General features: G+C 43.6%; 1 protein-coding gene across 2 annotated transcripts in view; it reads left to right on the plus strand.

Moving 5' to 3' along the window:
• nhsl3 (NHS like 3) overlaps positions 1–22,751 on the plus strand; it is a 35,073-nt gene that overhangs the window by 8,196 nt on the left and 4,126 nt on the right. Inside the window, exons 3-8 of one of the 2 annotated variants that reach the window (XM_070846591.1) lie at positions 19,607–19,765; positions 20,080–20,123; positions 20,238–20,376; positions 20,991–21,098; positions 21,191–21,363; positions 22,498–22,677. In XM_070846591.1, coding sequence (XP_070702692.1) covers positions 19,607–19,765; positions 20,080–20,123; positions 20,238–20,376; positions 20,991–21,098; positions 21,191–21,363; positions 22,498–22,677 — 803 coding nt within the window. The remainder of the gene's footprint in view (positions 1–19,606; positions 19,766–20,079; positions 20,124–20,237; positions 20,377–20,990; positions 21,099–21,190; positions 21,364–22,497; positions 22,678–22,751) is intronic. The other variant, XM_070846592.1, reaches the window with a different exon arrangement.

Below are 22,751 nucleotides of genomic sequence, written 5' to 3' on the forward strand. Positions count from 1 at the left end.
GTAAATCTGCCTTTTATTGGAGGCTTTTTATCTTCCAGCGGTTCCCTACACATTAGAGGGAGGGGGGGACGGGGGGGGAGGGTGGGGTGGGAAGAAACATGATCATGGTATATGGTCTTCATCATCACACAGCCTTCCTCTCTTCCTCCATTTTCCTCCCACAATGACTCCGGCGTGATGGGAGCAGTGTGCTACACGCTGATGGCGTTCATATCATTTCTCTTCTTCCAACCGTCTCTCTGACCTCATTCTGGATGACTGCTATCAATTCACAAGATGTTGGAGGGGTGTCACCAGCATTTCAGTGACGACAAAGACTATGACATCATCGTCGTGGGACATACGCTGCCAAGTCATCGTGGAATTCGAGGACTGTTCAACACCGTTAGATGTGTTTATTTTTAGGGATAGAGGATATTGGGAGGAGGCAAAGGGGAAGCTGAACATGAGGAAGTAGGAAGATGAGGAGTTTCAGTAAATGTTGGGGGTAACACAGAGTTGCCCTTGTCTGTACTTGCTTCCTCATGTTTGTTGAATATCATCATCCCTGTTTTTCAAACTTACCCATCTGGCTGAGCATCTGTATTTCCTCTAAGCATAGCTGGAATGTACTCATCTCACAGCAAGCTTTGATCTGTCTGACCGGTTGGCTGGCATATATCCTGCTCTTTTTAGTTTTTATCAGTACAACAGTAGAGCTGCACCTGTGAAGATCACTTGAATTATTGAGCATCCCTCCGCTGTTTTCAGTTTCCACTCCTGCCTTTATCTCAGTATTTATTCCCTCTCTTTGTTACTCATTCCAACACATAAACATCGCTGATATACTGCTCTGTTCCCATAGGCAGCTTTCAGTGTGTGTGTGTGTGTTGTAGAGGAATCTGTGTTTTCTCCATCACCACATTGTGTTGACAGGATCTGTCAGCTGTGCTTATAATGGTTTCCAATAAAGACAACTGAGCACTGCTCGCTAGAAAAGGAAATTAGAGGAGGTACACAACTGAGGAGTACCGTTAAAAGGGAAAGGAGTGTGAGTCATTTGATGATCTACATGATGGGGATACGTGTACGTGTGTGCGTGTGTGTGTGTATCTGTGTGTGTGTGTTTTCACCCCTCTCCAACATCTGAAAATGCTCGGCTGTGTGAATGCTCAGCTTGGGAGCTCAGCGATCACAGAGGCAGTGAGTGGGAGGGGCACTCGCACACACAATCACACACATGCATACATACACACACACACTTGGCAGTGAGCTTGTCAGCGTTGGATGCTGCCGTTGCTTCGGCAGCTGGATGTACAGGACTGGAAGTGTGTCAGCTCGGAGAACGGGAGTGATTTGAGTGTTTGAGTGTGTATTTTTGCATGCAGGCTCTGTGTGTGTGTGTGTGTGTGTGTGTGAAAGCGTTGGAGGTGGAGTGTGTTTGTTTTGTAGTAATGGTGTCAGTGGGTCTTTAGCACACATACACTATACAGTGGTGTGCGTGAGTGTGTGTCAGCAGCACTGAATCAGCGGGAACCGTTTGACCACAAGGATTCAGGAGCACGTTTTCAGCTTTTGACTCAGGGTGTGTTTTCATGCTGGAGAGCGAAGGATTGTGGGAAGGTCTTAAGAGAAGGATCACAGATGTAATATCGCAGGACGACAAGATGATAGACCCCCTTTAGGCTCCAGGACTGCCCCAAAATGGGGAACAGCGTCCAGAAGAGGAAAGTCCAAGCAGAGAAAAACTTGTCAGCACCCTTGTCTCCAAGCCCCAAGCGGGGAAAACCTAAAGGCTTCTCACTGTTTGGACGTCAAGACAAACTGAAAACAGGTAAGAGGAACGCAGGATGTCTAGAGCGGATACACAGATATCAGTCCCCATAGATAGTCAACAATAGTCTTGTTCTTGAAAGATTTGAGAAAAGTAGCATTTTATTCATATTTTGAATGTGTATTTATAAAATGGTTTTGGTTTGGATGTGGTTGGAAGTGGCTTATGTTGCTGGCTGTGTACACCTGTGGCTGTGCGGGCTTGTTTGTGTGAATTTGCTCCTACTGTAAGCTTTTTCGATGCACAATATTCCCATGCTGACTTAACCTTAGTCAGCTTCAAGGCTTCCTGCGTATTGCACAAGTGTGCAGAAGGGAGTTGTGTGTGTGTGCTTTTTTTTTTTTTCTCTCCTCTTTTCGTTCCGGTGATTTGTTTCTCCTGCTGACAGATGCATAAGGTAACAGGATTGTAATTCAGCACAGACTATGATTTTTGTCAGTTTTCCCTCAAACCTCACTGCCACAGTGTACGTCTTCTGTACATGATCCTGTGGGTAAAAGTGAGCATTATTTTCTGATTATGTGAGTTCTCAGACCACTATACCTGCAGAAGAAAACAGAGCCTGTCCCACGCTGATCATTGTCTCTGCTAACAGTCCCCGAAGCAACAAAAACCACCAGACAAACAGGTTTGACACGAGCTCACACTGACACAGACTGATTGTCAGATAATGCTCTGACACTCAGATTTGTCTTTCACAAGGCTGCTGTTGACATTTTCTGTTTCTCAGGTGTTGTTGTCTTTTTCATGTTTTCTGTCCTCACCCTGGACTATTCTTATCCTTCTGGACTTCCTCACATGATTCCATCCTGTCTCTTTTCTGCCTCTCATTATTGACAATAAAGCGCCTCCTTAAGTTTCTGGACACAGTCGCTGGTACCAGTACTAGCCTTAAAGCTGCAATACTGGATACTCTTATTATCCACGCTATATGTATACAAGAGACCACAACCTTCAAAGAATTATGACCCAACTCTGCAGTTCCTTTCATTTCTACAGAGCTTTTTAGCATCTTTCAGTGCATTGTTTGAGTTTTCTTACCCACAACTTTCAGTTTTGGTTCACTCTGTTCTCATCACCCTTATTTCTAGTCACAGAGGAAAGCTGTTTCCAGCAAAGCTCTGAAATACCCACAACATGTTTCCTGCCCAGCACCAAATAGCAGCCAAACAAATTAAACGACTAGAACAAAATGCATTTTGCAGCCAAAGGGGCCACATTTTCACACAGAAGCAGGTACAGACAATTAAAAAAACGTTAAAAGTTGAGTCAATATTGGAGTTAACATCTGTCAAAAATTCAGAAATGGCCAGAAATCTGTCTACAAGTTGTGGCCAAGTGGCCAAAAAAATCAATTACTGCCGCTTTATTAAGGGACACTTGGACCCATGCCGGTTGAATTTATAATCTGCTCTGATAAACGCAGCAAATTAGAAGCATTCAAGATGCTGATAATCTTTCTTTCTTTCTTTCCCTCTTTTGGCACATTCTCCATTGCCTCAACAAAGAATGTCATAAGTATACACCCATAAGGAACCACAATTGAGACTTTCATTTTGACTTTAGTCACTCTACTGATTTCTATCCAACTGCTTTTAAGCCAACAATGATGCACCAGGTCCTAAAGGCTACATCAGTGAGGCCACATTTTGTTAGAATACATCTACTGTTGCCAAAAACAGGTTTTTACATTTGCTTCAAGCTGATGATTTTAAATACATTCTTTTGACTTTTGATGAACGGATGCTGATGAAATCATTTGTCCACCACAAGCCTATCAAAGATCTGTGTTGTCCTCTCTGTTAGGCAGATGTCATGGTTAAATTGCCATTAGAGGAGACACATTTACCTGCTTGTTTCATTAGACAGGAACATGAAATATGATGAGCATTAGCTGGAACTAAACAGCAATAACAATCAGACCAAGACTAATCAATTGCTGACAGACTTCCATTTTGTGGGTGTGTTTCCTGTTGACGTTAGACGTTCAAATGACAGAAATACAGTGAAGCCTGTATTTAGCAAAAACGGTTCACTTATAATTGCCCTGATAGCATCTTGTGTTTCACCAGTATGGCCCCAGTGTGGTCCCTGATGCTACTGGTTTCCATCGTGGCAGCTGACCCTACTGAACCATAAGTGTTAATGGTATGGAGGTATGCGTCAGCTGTCAGTAAAACAAGACGGGGCAGTTAAGGAAATTCTCTTATCAAAACATTAGGATGGTGTTTGTGTGTGTATACGAAAAAATGGTCTATGTTTGCTCTAGGTAATGAACGTGTGTGTATGCAAACACATCTTGATTTCATTTTCTCTCAGGGTGGTCGATGCTTATGTGGGTGCGTGTGATTGTCGTCTTCTCTTTTTCTGCATTCACCGCTTCATTCATGGAGAGTTTATTCAGACTCTCGGGGTGTGAATGCATTCCTACATTCCTGCCGATTTCCTTACGCATGGTCACCCATCCAGCACACAAACACATAATTTCTCTGAGGTTCTTGAAATGAGGCTGGATCCTGTTTTTTGAGGTGATTGTTGCTGCTTTTTGCTCCACAACATCCCCAGAATGAAGCCAGAGAAAGGCTTGAGAAAGAGAAAATACGTAGATTTGTCATTGCACGCATGTTCATGTGCTGCTGTATTGATGGAATACTGCACAAAGTTGTCTCCAAGTTGTTGCCTTTATTTAGATACCAGTAAACCATAGCCAACGGATCATAGCCACAATATAGCAGCAACCGCTCCGTGCATGGTGTCTCTGTGCTGCTTCAGACTAATGAAACATGCAGGAGATGAACTCAGCGACAAGATCCTTGTGCTGAAATATGTGTCATGTCTGTGGTTTTGGCCATTTTCCAAACAGAAACCCTGCCTGCGTCCTTCACAACACCTGAGAGGTTGTGCATGTTGAGGAATGCAACACTTAACAGACTGAGCAACGACTGGATTTCGCACATTTAATGTCTGTATTTTTAGTCAAGGTCATCCATGGGTGTGTTTACTTCTTCACATCACATTTCTATTGGTGTTCGCTCAGTCACTGACAGGATCATTTTACAGAGGGATGTTAATGTGTTCAAAAAAAAGAAATGTTCTCAATTTTTCATTATCTATTTTGATTTTTTCCCCTTTATTTCATAGATGAAACTGCATCAAAAAAGAGACAAGAAACATGGTGGGGGGTCAGGGGGTGTGACCACAGTTCCATAGCTACAATCAAACTTTTAGGGTTGCAACTAATGATTTTTGTAGTACAAGACGATGTGTTCTTTTGTATTTACTATCACAAAGACGAGAAATAACAAAAATGAAAGGGTTAACTGATGGTAAAAAGTAGGTGCGTATTCATTTTCTGTCAATCAGCTGATAGGTTAGTCTACGTATTGTCTCACTGTATGAATTGTCTTATGTAGGATTTTTGAATTTTGTCCCACTATCAACTCATTGGTATTAGTTACCGATATGTGTGTGTGTGTGTGCAGAGTTGAGATGTTGCAAGCTGAGCTCCAAAGTCACAAAGATGCTAATTCACGTGGTGATGTGAGCTCTGGGACAGTGGCTGCAGCGGATACGATTAGCTCACCATGAACTCACTTCACTGCATCCACAGGTGGTCAGTGGCGCACCCACACACACAGACTGTGCACCGTCAACCTCTCACTCTTTAGCCATTTTGAGGTTTTATGAACTCATGCGGAGCAGCTGATGGGTCTCCAGATGTTTCATATTGCCTTCTCACAACTGTCCACTCTGCAGGGAGAACCTCAGCTGGCTTTCATCACAGGAGAGACTCACTCAGTTTGTCTCTGCCTGCAGTAAGATGAGAGGTCAGAACGATCCGTCTAATTAACTAGCGTGGCTAGGACATATTGTTGAAATCACACACCATCTCTGCCTTTCATCTTCCTCTCGTTCCTTCACCCCCTGCCACCCCCACCTCCTCCCCTTTATGCTGTTATCATCATAACCTTGAATTGTTGGCTGGTTATTTATCTTCCAGCATTCCAAAAGGGAGATATTTGCATTCATAAGCAGTAAGATTTACACTGACTGCTCACCTTTCACTGGGAAATAATTGTGACTTTAGAGACAATGAAGGATTGAGAGGTGAAATGAAGTGAAAACTGATGACCGAATTAGGGAGAAAGAACGGAAAGAAGGTGACTCTAGTGTAGAGAATACAATCAGCCGAGAAGAAGAGAGGAACACGTTGTATAGGGCTGTGTATAATTCGAGAACAAGGCTGCCAGCAGATTTTCCTGCCATTTTCATAATGTCTGTCTTATGTAGGGTATGATATTCCATATTCCATTATCCTGCAGGGTAAGTCTTGCCTAAGCCTTTTGATTTCTGTAAGCGGGGCTAAGACGCTCTCCTCTTGGTCCTCCTTTGAAGATCCCATTTACTGTGTGCCACTGACTCCCTACAGAGAGCTTAGGCAACACACAGTTGGATAAAGAGAAGATGACTTTTCGTCTCAGCTATCTACCCCTCCTACGCCTCGCCCCGTCTCGTCCTTCAGCCCTGATCTTTCATGTTCTGTCGCTGTTTCTCTTTGTGCATCTCACTGCTCTCCTCTGCTGTTCATGCAGGCAAGCAACACCTGCACACACAGGCACATCTCGACAGTATACATATATAACTTCCATCACGCTTCTTTTCGTTTCTGTTCTGCTCTTTTGAAGCTGTATTTCCCACCACAAGAGACAAAACAATAGGAAGAATAAGGGAGTTAACCTCTGTCATCTTACTTCCCTCTTCGTCTTACTTTCCGCGTCTTCTCCTCCATCTGTAACTTTCTTTTTTTTTTTCTGCGCTTTAGATTCCTGGGTCTTGTTTAAAGTCAGCTAAGAGCCCTGTCATTCATCACTCCTCTCCTCCGTCCTGTGACATTAGGCTTTCAGCACCCTAATTGCAGCATTGACTGTCTTGGCTCTGCCCGTTTTCGCTGTCGTCATTAGTTTTTCACCTGTAGCATCATGCTCTGGCCTGTCACACCAACGTGTCGCCAAAGTGTTCTTTGGAGATGAAGGGAGATCCTCGCTCTGTCCTGTCCTCTCATGCCCTTTCGCAGTTTAAACCTTTGTCATCTTCCTTAAAACGAAAGGACATTTTCGGCAGCATGCAATTGTGGTTAGTCTGCATACTCTGGTCCTAAATGTAGCATGGGAATTTTTGTAGCCATTGGATGGCAGCTTCAGAGCACTTTAAAGTGCAGATAATTCCTTCTAAATTATCCACAACCCATTAGCAAGTCAAAAATTTATATTTGTAAGTTTGCTGTGTGATTATTTAACCCAAATTTAACTTAAGCTGCCACTGGGAGAGAAATCCTGTTATTTCTGGCATGGTCAGGAGCAGTGTTGGGCTCATTACTCGTTTAAAAAACATATGATTACTACGTAAAGGCAGTAATCCGTCATACTACTTATTAAATTCATTCTCCATTACAATAAGCACTCCTTTGCTTATGCAAAACCTGCCCTTGACAACACAGTTATACAAACAATGGATCAAATGACCTGTGTAATGTGAACTGGGGTGCTCATAGTAACAAATCTCAGAGAGTTTTCACACGACTCTGCTGTTCACCTTTTAGCATCAACCCTTCGACTCTTCCCTTATTTGCCAGGTTTCCAGGCTGCTTTTAGTAAAAATGCTCTGATCAAACCACTCTACCTGCCCACCACCACCACAGTGGAGCATTTAGCAGCTTAAGATTCAGTTGTTTTCCTCTTGAGTCGATGGGGACCAAAAACAGAGCCAAGACTGTTTGGTAACATCAACAAAATATTAATTGATACAGTTTCAAGTTTCAGAAAGGGGAATATTTGCTCAATATTATATGTAGATGAGGTGACAGGAAAAACAAATACTACATTTTTCTTTAAAAATGTTGTGTCATTGGGAGTTTGAGTCACATTTATGTCAAGAAACGTAACACTGGTTATAACCATATAAGACTGTAAGTCATGTTGTTGGTCAAAAATCCCCCCGTAGCTTCAGAGTATTGCAGTGATGTCACTGTCTTCAATATAAAAGGACCCTGTGTTTGGATTGCTCTGTAATGGGGCTCAGTCCAGTGGCTTCCTGCATCGCCACCTAAATTGAATTAAAGCATCAGACCGTTCCATTAAACAGCGCACACACGGACACACAGACCTGTGTGTGACCTTGCTTTCAAGGGTCATTACTTCAACTTTGGACATGGCTTGGTTTTGATGTTCAGCATTTTGGAACGAGAACAAAATCAGCTTTTATTTCTTATGTTAAGCTTCATTTTCCAACATCACTGTGTTCAATCTGTAATTTGAAACTTGTGACAGTCTCGACTAAGCATGCCACGCCCTGGTAATGGAGTGCAAAGCGATATCAAACCTAAGATTAAACCTTACATCAGGGGTGTCCAAACTTTTTTCACTAAGGGCCACATACAGAAAAACATCCAAAGGGCTGGGCCACTCACTAGAAGTGAGCTATATTACTAACTTTAATCCACTAGAGGTGATGTATATCGCCTCACCTCTAGTGGATTTAAGTTGGCAAAATCAATCAAATGTAGGTAAAGAAGCTCATGAAGAGCTCATTCTCTCTTCAAATCTGGTCCATTTCTGATCTCAGGGAATAAAACTGCTGCAGCACAGAGCCACGACTTAGCCAGCGCCCCCCACAGCACCAGCATCAGAGAGGGAAGCTTGAAATAGTCTGTGCTAGAGCTCTGGTGCTCGAATCAACAGACTTACCTCGACTTTCTTGCCCCTCGGCGGACACCGTAGATTCCTTTGCGCTGGCCTGTCCCAGCTGGAGCCCCATCCGTCGTACCTCCACACAGCTCGTCCCATTTAACTCCGATCATGCCAACTGCTCTTTAGACTGCTAACATCAAGCAGCTCCTCCGTAATGCAAAGTGATCTTCATTAGTTATTAGCTGTGCTCTCATCGCACACTGCGTCTGAAACTTTCTACATTCACTTGCTCTCTTACGTTTCCTTAATTCTGCCATTTTGGGTCACCTGTAGCAAATTTCTTCTTCTATTACTCATTTTATAGAGAAGCTGCCTCGCTCAAGACAGTTACTCCACCTAGTGGTGAGACTAAGAAGTACAACACAGTCCAGCGCAGGTTCCATGTGTGGGCCGTGTTCCAATACATTTTTAGAATTTCCTGCGGGCCAATGAAAATTGGACCACGGGCCGCAGTTGGCCCGCGGGCCGTAGTTTGGACACCCCTGCCTTACATCAATCATAAGGGCTTTTGCTGGTCATCTCAAAGTGCTCATTTAGAGTTTTCCTCTGACAATGATGAAAATAAATCTTTTTTACTAAGCTGCAATAATTGCATATGTTCTGTCTTCAGTTAAAAGACCAAGAAGCCAATGTTTTAGTATTGATTTAACCAAAAATCTGGCTGCCTGCTCAGTTATTCCACTTTTAGCAGCCTGAAAAAGCCTCAGAATCAGCAATCATGTTCAGCAATATTTTAAAAACCTGTTGCAGTATGTTACCCTCTATAAAACTCTTGGATTAAGTCTTTGAATGAGTAGAAAAGAATTGCAGCAATGTGAATGTCTCAGTAGAAATCTGTGCAAATTATATGAATGGTAACATGCACACAAATGCACACAAACACATTTAAGTTACAGCATTTTATCCCTGCTTTGGACAAAAAATTTTACTTGTAACTTAAAGGTGCACAGTGTGTAGTTTTGAACCATTACAAGTGCTATTCAGTGCAGTGAGCAGTGCTAACATCGCACACAGAGACACATATGCATACATATGAGCAAAAGGCAGGGAATGAAAAGACGTGGACGCAAACGATGCTTAAATCAAAATATTCAAAAAACCCAGCTTTTGTTTATTTACAAGAAAACTCTACAGGGCACCTTTAAACATGTGTGTGCATGTGTTACATCAGTGTCACACACACTTTCCTGCTTTGAATCTGTACTCAGATGTTCACCAAAACATAAGTCTTTTCTCAGAGTCCTTGTGAAACCCCATAATCAGTGCATTATGGTCTTGGCCGTATGTCTTCCACAAACTTTGAGCCCAATCAGATTCTCTTTTACATGAGAGAGTCTCAATCCTGTTATGAAGCATAAATGTAAACTGTCAATACAGCACATAATCACCGTACATGTCAGTCATCGTGACACAAGCTAGAATTAACCTCATCAACTGAAATTATGTCATCTCACTGGTGCCGGCGAAGAGGTTACTATGGGGAGCCGAGCATCTTTGCCAAGCAGATGGTGTCGAGCCGGCGCCAGCCACGGCCACTTTTTGTACTTCAGCACTTGGCAGCAGGTTCACCCAAGCACGCTGTCGTCTTTTCACGTGGATTTACAAGTGTTTTCAAACCGATTCCGTCAAAATGGTTTCGACTTGTTTACGAAAGGGGAGCTTAGCTCAATGGCCATGCATAATGGGATTTCAGCGAGGAAGAGTGATGAGGAGGTGGAGTGTGTTCCTGGGACCTTAAGGAAGGCTCATAATCGGCAGAATGAGATGTTGTTGTCTGCGGGCAGGAGGGCACATGCACGGGCTAACACACACACACACACACACACACACACACACACACACACAGCCCTTATTCTTTGCATATCTCTCACTCTCTCACACACACACATAGTAGCACTCCTATCACTGATGAACAAACTAATACTTTCACCGTCTGCGCATTTATGTGTGTAACATGTGTGGTGCATTGAAAACAGGGTGCGCTTGTTTAAGCCTAATGTGTTCAGTGTGATTCGGATGACACACGGCCAAATAAAGTTAATGAAGTTAGTCCATCTCCTCACTTGTACCTCACAGCTCAGCACGAAACTCCACTCCTCACTTCTAAGCAGCACACTTGATATTAATGAAGAAGTATTAAATAGAGACAGAGAGAGCACTTCATTCAGAAAGCATAGTGTTATATTTCCCATTGTCAGACAGCTTCTATGTCAATTATCCTGTGTTTCAGCAATTTGTGGCTGGGTCACATGAGATTAATCCATTATAACAGACAGAGAGTCCATGTACAGAAAAAGAACAAGGGATGATTGTCTCACAGAAAAGTCCGTGTCTGGAAATCGTTACAATCTCTAAAACTGCCAGAGGAGAATGAGAGCATGAAGCCATGTGAATGACATTTTGGTTAAAAGGAAAGTCAAATGCAGATATGTATTCTGATGCGCTAATGGGGACAAACCAGACTGCGACATTTTGGATTTTGTGTCATTGTAGCAACTGAGAAAAGGTCAAGGGGACAGGGAGTTTGAACAGCTGCTAAATGTGAAGCAAAATTTTTCCTGTAAAATAGACGTCTTTATCTCGGTGGAAGTTTTAGGGCGATAATCCATCCTCATGAGCCTCAGCCTGTCACAGTGGAGAGATGCATCCATCCGTTTGAGTCTCATGTCAGCCTAAGAGAGAAGGTTTCTTTGATAACAAGATGTGTGAGTAAATCCATGAAGGCACTGACTTGCAAAGTAAGCACTTTTAACTACGGGGAGGAGTGACGTGGCCGAATTCACAAAGCAAAATTGTAGTGACGTACAGTTTACAAGCTGAAAAAGAAAATGCCACGACTGCCCTTTTTCTTTGGATTTTGCTTCAGTTCAAATCAGCCGACTGAGCCCTCAGACTTTAGTGTAGAGGGATTTTAGGTCCGACAAAGGAATCAGACTTGAGGGCGTCGGGCCTGTCCTGTCCTGTCCTGTCCTGTCCCGTCCCGTCCCGTCCCGTCCTGCTCGGAGATGAGCCTGTGCGGAAGCCGTGGGTCTTTCATTAACTCATCAATCACGCTAAATGTGACCATTCACCATTAGGGAGACGTGCCCTCGAATAACCTGCAGCACCTGTGCCCTTTTTTCTATTTCCAGCTGTCGCCTGCATTTCTTACTTTGTGTCTCCTTTGTGACCAAATCCAGCTTCACAAAACAGTTTGTCTGCTATAAGCTCTTACGTTTTATTTTCCAAAGTAAACATATCTACTTACAAAAGGGTGACGTTACTAATGCAACTTAACAGAAAGTTAAATAAGAAAAAGTTTTTTGCTTCTATCCAATTTTTGTCAAGTTTCTGGCATCCGTCTCTGTGACTCTGCGTTGGAAACATAAAGAAATCACTTAAGACGTATTTTTTCGGAGCATGCTCTACACTTGCAGTCTGTCTTCTCCCAGGGTGGTTTTGTTCGGAGGCCTTTTGCGTCTCTCAATGCCCTCTAATTTTCCAGGGTCGCCCAGAGGACTCCTCTGCTCACTCCCACGCCAATTGGCAACAAATAGATTTATTATCTTGTTCTACGACTGTAGATGTACATAGTGAACAGTGGGTCAACTGTGTCTCCCCACAACTGTGAGGCATCCGTATCTGTATCTGTGTTTACAGAGCTTTCACTCAGCGCGGCTCTCAAAAAGCTTTTAAGTTGAAACGACAAGGAGGAAAAACAGCTCATCCTCCTGGAAGAAAAATACCCACAATCCCCTTATCGGGGAGGGAGAGAGAAAGGGAAGGAGGGAGAGAGCGAGAGAGGGATAATTGCAAAAAGAGTGATAGTTACTATTTTAAGCACAGTGGGTGCTGCTGCAGCTTAGTTTGGCTCCGTGTTTGTGTTCCCTCACCAGGGTCCTGAAGTGCAATCAGTCACCTCAGCTCAGGTACACAACCTGCTTCAGGTCAGGATTAAGAAGTGGAGCAAACACAGAGTTGATCTCTGCGGAAGAAGTGAGACGGCAGGGTTCAGCTGGGAATGCTTGATGATTTGGTTCAGGTTGTGCTTGAACGCAGGGATGTTCTCAGTAACACCGTGAATTTAAACACCTCCAAATCTGTATTGGGATCAGGTATTTCTCCAAATCTGGTTAAATGTCTGGCTGCCTTGCACTGATACTCACCAAAAATAAATAAACAATGATATTTTAAATGGTAGTCACTCACAGATAGACATATAGACGTGCGTATTTGAATTCTCAGCTTAGGCAATGTGATTTAGATTTTCAGCAAATATTCATTTACTATACCTAAAATGTTGTGATCACGTGGTTGCACATGTTCTCAGCCAAACTTCAACCTGCCCACAGTAAAAGCTAAACTTTATCAAAGCTCTCTGTCTCAGTCATTTATCTGCTATCTTAATTATTCATGTGACAGAGAGGGAAAATGACCTCTCACATGTTAGGTTTTTCCCTTTCGTTTGCCCTCTTTGTCCTCCTCACCATTTCTATTCAGCAGACTCTCCTCCTTTCTTGTTCCCTCTTTATCTCACTCCCTCTGTGACCCACCCAGAGGAAATCAGAAGTGCAGGTGGTTCATGGGTAGTGACAGTTACTGTACTCAGTGATTTATGTCCTTCCCCTGCCCCGCGCCTCTCTTCTCCCTCTCCTTCCACTTCCTCAGCCCCTCCACACATCTCCGCCCCTCCGTCGCCACCGCCATCTTCCCATCACCTCCAGGGTCGCGCGGCACTGTGAAAGTTTTACGTTTTGTATGTTTTGTCTGTGTGCCCCCTCTACGCCGATTAGCCCTCATCAGATAAATACAGTAAAGAATGAGCCTAATCTCACAGCTCGTATTTCACTCTGCGCAGGCCGCCTGAACAGACGGTGCCAGATATTATCGTAACAAGATACATGAAACGTGAAATATTCCACAGGATATGTGCACGGAGGATGGAGGTTAGACTGACCCGCTCTCCCCCTGGTTAATACTACACCAGGCAATGTAGGGGAGCTCATAACTCAAGTCCACCACAGCAGCCATAGAATACAAATCAGGGGAGCAGCAACGAGCTGAATAATGACACCTGTGTGTGTGTGTGTGTGTGTGTGTGTGTGTGTGTGTGTGTTGGAACGATTGGAGGTTTATTGCTGGTCACATTTTAACCCTCTCTTCCGGCACTCTGGCAGTTTCATTACCTCTGTCTGTATGGATGGAAAGAGCAACTGGGACACAAAGACACGGCTGTAGGCCACCGCTGTCCATCCACACGCATCTCTGAAGATACTGTAGAGAGTAAACCCATCTTAAAATACAAAGCTGGTGACAGTCTATATTATTCTTTCAACAAATCCCATGAAAAGACCAAAACAATGATCTTTATGTCCCTTCCTCCCCATGCCCCCCCCCACCTTGCTTTTTTCTAATTAATCCAGCATGTACTCACTGAACCACACACCCGTTGATACACACACACACACGCACAGTGGCTGTTTTCAAGCCCAGCCGGGCGTGAAGTGGAAGCCCTGTTACTCCTCATGGCCCAGTGGCCCGTATGCTCACCCGATACTGATGGTGAGGTTTTGGCAAAGGTGGAACAGCGATCACTTTTTATTCACTCTCTCTCTCTCTCTCTCTCTCCGACTCTGTTTACAGCCTTCCTCCCCTCTGCTGCAAATGAGAGGGTGAGCCGAGGACATGAGATGAGCTAATAATCGCCATGTGGTCACTGTGTTACATTTTACAATAGGTGTGTACGTGTGGCATCAGAGCGTGGGCTCGGTCAGTCCTCTGGGAGCCATTTAGCTGCCTTTTCACCCATCATCAGTACAAAACCGGTCCCGTGTCTCCAACGGTAAACGTCATCATCAGAGGGCCTGATGTTTTTGCAGTCTCATACTTGCAGTCCAAACACAGCGAGAGTTGACACAGCACTCTCTAGTGGAGCAAGAAGTTGTGTGTGTGTGTGTGTGTGTGTGTACAAGCATTGACGGTGTTGATGTAGGGCAGTTTATCTATGTGATCTCTCCTCCGAGAAATGAGGTCTGCGTCCGCTCCGGTAAAGCTGATATATCTGCCCGTTTATTGCATAGGTCAGTCAGTGTATGGTTATTGTGAGTTGGTTTTGTAAATGATTCAGTTGTGTCAAATGATCTGTTTCATTTGTGAGCAGTGTTATGTGTCAGCTATCTTCCCGCTGTTGAATAGGTGTGGTGGGCCACTTTGTCTTGACTTTAACTTGGCTTTTAATTCTTTTTTTTTTTCTTATCATTTATTTCATGGTATTTTAAAATCTTCTGTTCCTTCTTACTGATTTGATGATTGTCTCGTATCCTTTGTGGTTTTAGTGACACGACAGATTCCTGCAATACTTGGCAAGCCTCCACAACCTGAGACATAAACCACAATAAAAATGAGAACAGCATGTTAAGTCATTATCTTTTTTTTTTTTAATGTGGCTCTTGCTAATGAGGCGTTTATTTTTTTTTGGCCATTGACATTTTAACGAGCCTGTTTTTTGGCTGTCTGAACTCAGATTGTCCTCCTACAGGCTGCTGGAGCTGCTAACTAGGCCAGCAGTGTGGCTCAGTTGATTTATGATATAACACAACTTCTGAAAAGCCCATAAAAAAGTATAATAATTATAGATACAATGATTGCTGGAAGCCAGTATTTGGCAGTCTGGAGTTTTACATTTTGAATGCAAGTATAGGTTGTAAAAAACTATAAATATGAGCATTTGGGTAAACCACGTTAGCATGAATTTAGCATATGTTTCTATTGTAACGCACTGCTATTTTGCTTATGCAGTGGAATGGTGTGTTGTGTGCGCTGAATCAAAGGCATGTGACACCCCTCTCTCCCCTCTGGCCTCTCCCCCAAGACCAGATGGTGTCTCTTCAGGCCCTCTAATGAATATTGATATGAGGGGTCCTGGTTAACAACAGGCGGGGACACAGGCTGGGCCAGAGACCCCTGAAATTGGCACTTAGTAAAGGTCTGCATTGAGGGGTCTGGGTGTGGAAAGGATTTATTTTTGAAAAAGAAAGCGAGTTTTTGGCAGTGATGTGGCCTTCCAAACACTCTCTTTCTTCTTCAAAAATAAATCCTTTTTTCCTGCACGCATAAGCCCCCACATGTGCCATATTGGTAAAGTGTCACAAGTGCACAAATTATTATGGATTAGGCGTTAATGAGTAAGAATTAGCCGCTTGAGTGATATGTCAAACTTTGGTGTAGAGTAAAAAACACAAGTAAATAAATAAAGGCTAAGAATGTAAAATGAAAGAGAGATTTTTAAGCAAAAGTCTGAGATGAGAAGTGCTGATAGAGAGAAAACAAAAGTGAGGAGTGAGGGAGCGGAAGGTGAAGAGATGGACAGGTTAAGCCACTGGCAGAGTTAATCCTCTGGCATGATTCCCATGTCTAAAGCTGCTCTCCTGAAGGCCTCAGCTTATTCCACACCCAGCTCATCCCGAGGCTGAACCACCGCCAGCACCCCGTGATGGGCAGTCTGACCCTGGACGCTGGGGTGGAGGTCTCTCCACTGGTGAAGCTCAGTCTCCCCACCTGTTTTTCCAGTGCCGGGAGATCTGTGATGGTGCTGTGTGGGGAGGGACGGCGGGTGTATGGATGAAGGTAATTGTGTTACCACCCTCCAGCTGGTGCGGGTGTATGGGCCAGCTGTAGCCTCCTGCTGTGCCACTTTATTGGGAATAAACATCTATTCAGAGGACAAGTGGACCAAAGTGCTGCTTCTATAGCGGAGAGAGATAATCCTGGCACACAGCACCGGTTGTTTGTTTGGCACCGAATCAGCCTTTTTCGTTAGTTTTGGGTTGTTTTTTTTCTTATAGCCGTGTTGTATTTCCTCTGCAGTTTGTCAGGAAACATTAGCAGGCGCGTAGAATCTCATCCACACACACACACACACACAGTGCCGTGAGGGCTGATGATGAACCGAGGCTGTGTCAGCTATTTATAACTCAAACGAGACCTCTATGGCTACAAGGCAAAGGGGCAGACAGGAAGAGAAAGGCAGAGAAAAAAAGAGATGTGAAGGAGGAGAGATTGGCGTAGACGGAGGGAGGAAAGAGGGCACTGGAGAAAGTGATGCAGTGACAAAGTGGAGAGTAAGACATTACAGTACATCGAGCTGGTTGTTGTATAGCTTTTCACTGTGAGGACTCAACCTCTGCTGTCAAATGTTGGCCCTGTAGTCCTTAGATAACGAGACAGAGCGCCAGACAGATGCACAACGCTGAAGGCCTTCATTAGGGAAAGGACAAAGACAAACACAACTATGCAACCCTAAAATATATCAATGATTAAAGTGTTATTTCAGCTCTTATTATCACCACGGTTAGAATTGGTGACAGTAAAAACAAGGAGGAGCGCCTCCAGTACTGCACCCTAACCTGTAAAATACATGTTCATGGCAGAAGCTTCAGTTAATTTAACAGTTTTATCCTTTTTATTTAAATCTCTGTTTTCTTCTGGCACGAAGCAATAGGTGACATTTATTATTCTGTGCATTTTGAATTGAGAATCTTTACATTTAAGTTGTTTCAGTCATTGCAATATTTAATTTTCGTGAGACAGAAGAAAAACACTTTGGCATAGTTTTATCTTTCCAGGCTCTAAAACATATTCAAGTGAGGAGGGAGATTCACATGCGTTGTGTGTGCGTGTGTGCGCATATGCATGATCACACGTGCCAGTCTATATTGAGTGAAGTGGGGGTGGATGCCTGCTGAAAGCCAGACTTTGACAGCCGTTTTGCTGGTGGGGGGGGGTTCTTCGTTAGACAATAGTGAGGGAATTGCAAAGGAAAGAGCCAATGTGAGCGACACAGCAAAATAGAGGGAGAGAGAGAGCAGAGGGGGAAGGGAGGAGGGTATCAGACTCGGGGATAAGCCAGCTGGGACAGGCTGCTTGGCTGGAAGCAGATCTTATTGTGCACTTGTCCTTCCCAAGTCACTCGGATACTCTGCAGAGGGAGGAGAGAGCTTCTTACCCCTAGCACAGGCCATCTACTGTCACTCACACACAACCTGCTGTCGAGCGTTTTATCTTCTTTAGAGTTCTTCTGGATCTTCTTCGTAAAAGTGAACTGATTTTTCTCACCACTGACAGAAAGGGGACTTGTTGGACTTTGGCTTTGCCACGATATTTTGATATTGTGTCTGCTATGGCGCTGGTGTAGGCATGGTGGTCTACTTGAGGAAGAGCATCCACTCTCTGCTGTCTGTCTTCAAGAAGAAGGGTGAGTGCTGAGTCACATGCAGGAATGTGGCAGGCTGTAGCGTTGACTTGAGGCTGCTGACAGAGGTGAACTCTGGTTTATACGACAGTAATACTCTTAAACTTTGCTTGGATTGAGGTTTATGGAGTTAAGATGATCTTTTTCCTGTACTTAATGTACCCTAAAAAGTTTGCATTGCACAGTTGAAGTTATGACGTGACGGATTACTAAAATGATTTTTTACTGATTTTGTGAGCTGGTCACTGTGTCTCTGTCTCACACACACAAACACAGACACACTGGCACGCAAGAATTAGTGTTGAAGGCAATTTAGGGGTCCTCTCTAATAAGATAAAAGGCTTAACTGACTTTTTCGAAGATCGTCTCAATCGGCCAAAAGCCCTAAACCTCCTGCAGGGGTCTGGCAGAATCTCATGGAGGGCTTTTCCAATTAATCACAACTGGTAGTTAGAGCGCCTGTGTGGGTGATCTGCATTCTGCTGCAGCCGTTTCGTCTTGAAATTTGTCACTGCTCCTTGGATTGCACCAGACAGTCCTAGATTCACAATGATCTGAGATTTCCCACAGCCACACACAGGAGAGGGCATTGTGCCTGGACCGCATCACCTGTGTGAATACGGGAGGACAGAGGTACACACACAGACATGTACTGTACAGTATGTACATCCACACTCACACAGTGTCAGCTAACCAGGCAACACTGAGAGCCGCAGTGTTGAAAGTGACAAAGGAAGGAAAGCGGACACCTCGCGCTGACCTTTGATTAGCTAATGACAGACAATATGCAATTTTCATCACTTACACAGCCCACACACACAAACAAACAAACAAACAAACAACACATACACTAATAATAATGACAGACAAAAACACAAAAAAGAAATACATGAAAATATGAATAAACAAATTTACACCCTTTTTGCTCATTATCATTTAGCGTTACGCCCAATAGAATAAAATAGGCCTTAACAGGTGGGAAAAAAACCTTTTTGTTGTCACATCAAAACTGAATTTGTGCCAACAGTACAACAGTATTTAAGACAAGAGGGCTTCCACACCTAAATCACCAAGCAAGGCAATAGAATATAAAGCCAACCATCTCTAGGGCAATAACATGAAGACAAAACCTCCGCCGTCCTTTGACACTGAGTAAAGCCATCCTGAAGGGAGAGCCCGGTCTAGTTCCCACGCAGGAGGTCCCCCAGGAGGGAGTCCAGTGGGATCTTTGCATGCCGTCAATCCAGATTATCTAATCATCCATGGTCTAGTGAGGCATAGAGATACTACAGGAGATTAGCCAGGCAATAGTTCACAGAAAGTCTGGTCAGGTTGGACGTCTGCTCTCCAAACTGCTCGGCTGAGGAGATTTGAAGAGTGTGCTGCGTCAAAGGTGCACAGATTGACACACGCTCTTGTCACATGGAGGTCCAGAGGATTCACTGTAAAGCTGATAAATGTATTGGCCAACAGACACCTGTTGGGTCTGTTTGTATGTGTGTTGCTGTTTGTATCCTGAGAGGACAAAGGAATTACTTTGGGATGACCTCTCAGTGTAAGATAGTTTAAATGGCTTGGACAAAGCTGATGTATTTAGTGAGTAAAGTGTGGCTTGTTTGGTCCAAAGTGCAAATTAGATACACAGTGTAAGTGTAATAAGCTGCTGTTAAATGACACTTAAAGAGTGTTAGTCTGATACCCATTCCAGTCAGTTTACACTGAAATTAATATAATTAATTCTAGAGCACAACGGCAAAAACGTTTATTATCCTGTCAACCAATTACATTTGATTTTCTCTCTGTTTTCCCTCTCATCAGCTGGCCCAAAGGGTAATGAAGACCAAAAGAGGTTGGCCGTCCACTACAGCACCTCTCAGCACTACCAGGAGAATGTTTTCATTGAGGGCAGCAGGCCACAGTACCTGGAGGACCTACACACTGAGGCCCAGGAAGGCCTCAAGATACTGCAGCAGGAAGGTCACTACAAATAAGACATATAATACGTAATTACAGTAGACACTGACAGAGTTGTGCTTTATATGTAAGAAAATGAATGCAAACTCATCTAAATAAGGTTTGACACATGGTAGTATAGTGCATTATAGTATTAGTAGTAAGTATTATCTGACTGATAAAAGGCATAGGAGTGTTTTTCTGTATGAAGGTCAACAGCTGGAGCTTTAGTTTACCCACCTTTCTATCTATGATTATATCACTGATAATAAATATTTAACGATGGATGGGGGATAAGTGTATTTAGATTCTGATCCTCGTCTCTTTGGTTCACACAGAGCACAAGAATGGAGTGAACTTTCCTGACAATGAGAGCATTGCTGTAAGTGTCCTAAAAGCTCTGTGGATCATTTGTCACTTCCTTCATATAATGTACGCCACCTAACTAAACGCTGCTATGCATGCGTGTGTGCATGTGTGTGTGTCTCCCCTGCAGTCTACAGACACTCTACGTCCGGAGCAGGATATCAGCTCCAAGGACGGAGGTGGCTCTCCAGAGACGAGATCCACTGCCGGGAGCACTGATACCACAGTAACCTCTGCAGTGTCGACTAGGCCTGTGCTCACCCGCCAAGGTAAATAACAGCTCTGCTTGCGTGTGTGTTCAGAGACTTGGATAGGAAGCATTCGTATCTCGCTCATCTTGGAGAAATAGGAGCTAATCATAGCGCTTGTGCCCTTGAAAGCAGTTTGAGCTTTGTTCCTAGGTTTGCTTCTTTATTACGAGTCATTGGCGTGTACCCATTTAGCATGCACGTCTCATTCCCAGCTGCGTGGTGCCTCTGCAGATATGGTGTGAAATCAAAGGAAAAGGAATTTGACACACACACACAGCTGAAGCTTTTTTCAGCTACTCAGAAGTTCTACACATCTGAAGACAGCACTGCGGCTGCCTCTGCATATCACAGCTGGAAGGCACAATACGCTGTTCTGTGTGTGTGTGTGTGTGTGTGTGTGCACAAAGAAATTGTGATTGGTATTCTGATCCATATTTCAAACAACCTTTTTTAAAATCCCCTAGAAAAGCCAGTTCCCTAATATACTTGGGGTTTCAGTGCATTATACACATTCTACATGTTGTGCATTGCTCCCATTATTTAACCAGTGCTGAATTAAGTTTCCTCATTGCAAATATAACCCTCCTTCAATACAATTACTGCAATTAGACAGTTTTTCTTCTGTCTTTCAGGTTCTACATTCAAGCCCCTGAATCCAGTAAAACGATTAGATAAGAGCCGGAAGAGGAGCAGGAGGACCACCATCATGGGTATTCCCAACCAGGTCCAGAAAGAACTTGGTACGTCAACACGATCATCTTCATTAAACCAGTAGACATCGGGTGTCCTTGGTGGTAAACATGTTATTGACGGTGCTTTGCCCTCTTCCCAGCGTTGCACAGAAGCTCAACGTTCCAGCCACTCGTTTCTACCCAGCCCCTTAATCATGACGGACAGCAAATCAACAAAAACAGCCACTCAGGGGTTGTTATCATTCCTACAGTTGATGGAGGGACTCCAGTAGCGAATAAGGAGGGAGCAAGGGTGCACCTTTCAGAGCTGGAGGTAAAGGGTTCTCCAGAAAGTACAGTGCCAGTCAAAGGTTTGAACACACCTTCTCATTCAATGTTTTTTCTGTATTTTTATTATGTCCTACATTGTACATTAATAGTGAAGACATCAAAACTATCAAGGAACACAGATGGAATAATGTAGTAAACAAACCAGGATATGTTTTATATTTTAGTTTCATCACAGTGGCCACCTTCATTTGACCTTGATTACAGCTTTGCACACTATTCTCAGCTTCATGAAAGTGGTTCATGGAATGCTTTTCCAAGACTCTTGAGGGACTTCCCAGAGGTGCTGAGCACTTGTTGGCTGCTTTTTCTTCACTCTGCAGTCCAACTAATTGCAGACCATCTCAAATGGGTTTAGGTCAGGTAATTGTGGAGGCCAGGTCATCTGACGTTTGCTGACATATTTGCTACTTGAACTCTGTGAAGCATTTGTGTGGAATCTACATCTGAGATGCTTTTAATTTGCGGTTTCTGAGGCTGGTAACTGTAATGGACTTATCTTCTGCAGCAGAGGTAACTCTTGGTCTTCCTTTCCTGGGGTGTGAGAGCCAGTGTCATCATAGCGTTTGATGGTTTTTCTGACTGCTCTTGAGATACATTCAAAGTTCTTGAAATTTTCTGGACTGAATGACCCTCATGTCTTAAAGTAATGATGGACTGTCGTTTCGCTTTACATAGTTAAGTGGTTCTCACCATGATATGAATGAGAACAGTAGTGGAATACGGCTATTCACTCTGTAGAACTGTGTACCAACCCTGGCTCTGCACAACACAACTGATGGTCTCAACACACTTAAAGAAGAAATTAACTCTTGACAAGACACATATGTTAATGGAAAACACTCCAGGTGATGACCCAATGAAGCTGACTGAGAAAATGCCAAGAGTGTGCAAAGTTGTCATCAAAGCAAAAGGTGGCCACTTTGAAGAATCTAAAATATAAAAGATATTCTGGTTTTTGTTTACTACATAATTCCATGTGTTCCTTCATAGTTTTGATGTCTTCAATATTAATCTACAATATACAAAACAATACAGATAAAGAAAACACATTGAATGAGAAGGTGTCAACGTATTACAGGTTTTCATTACTTAAAATGGTCCTCTTTCCACTGCTAAGCAGGCATCCACAGATGAACAGCTGCTGAAGAAGCACCTACAGGCAATGCACCAAGACGAGCAGTCCTTCAACCACCAGGGCTTGGGCTCCCTGAGGCCCAAGTCCCTTGCAGTACCTGGCACGACCACTTCCTCATCATTCTCTCCTTCAGCGATGTTTAGTTTCCTCCAGGAACCCCAAGTAAGAATGAGATCAGCTAGTTTTCTGAAACTTCAGCCGTCAGTATCACACCTGAATCTGTCTTGACCATTTTA

Source organism: Pempheris klunzingeri, chromosome 16, assembly GCF_042242105.1.
Source record: "Pempheris klunzingeri isolate RE-2024b chromosome 16, fPemKlu1.hap1, whole genome shotgun sequence".
NCBI classification, from domain to species: domain Eukaryota; kingdom Metazoa; phylum Chordata; class Actinopteri; order Acropomatiformes; family Pempheridae; genus Pempheris; species Pempheris klunzingeri.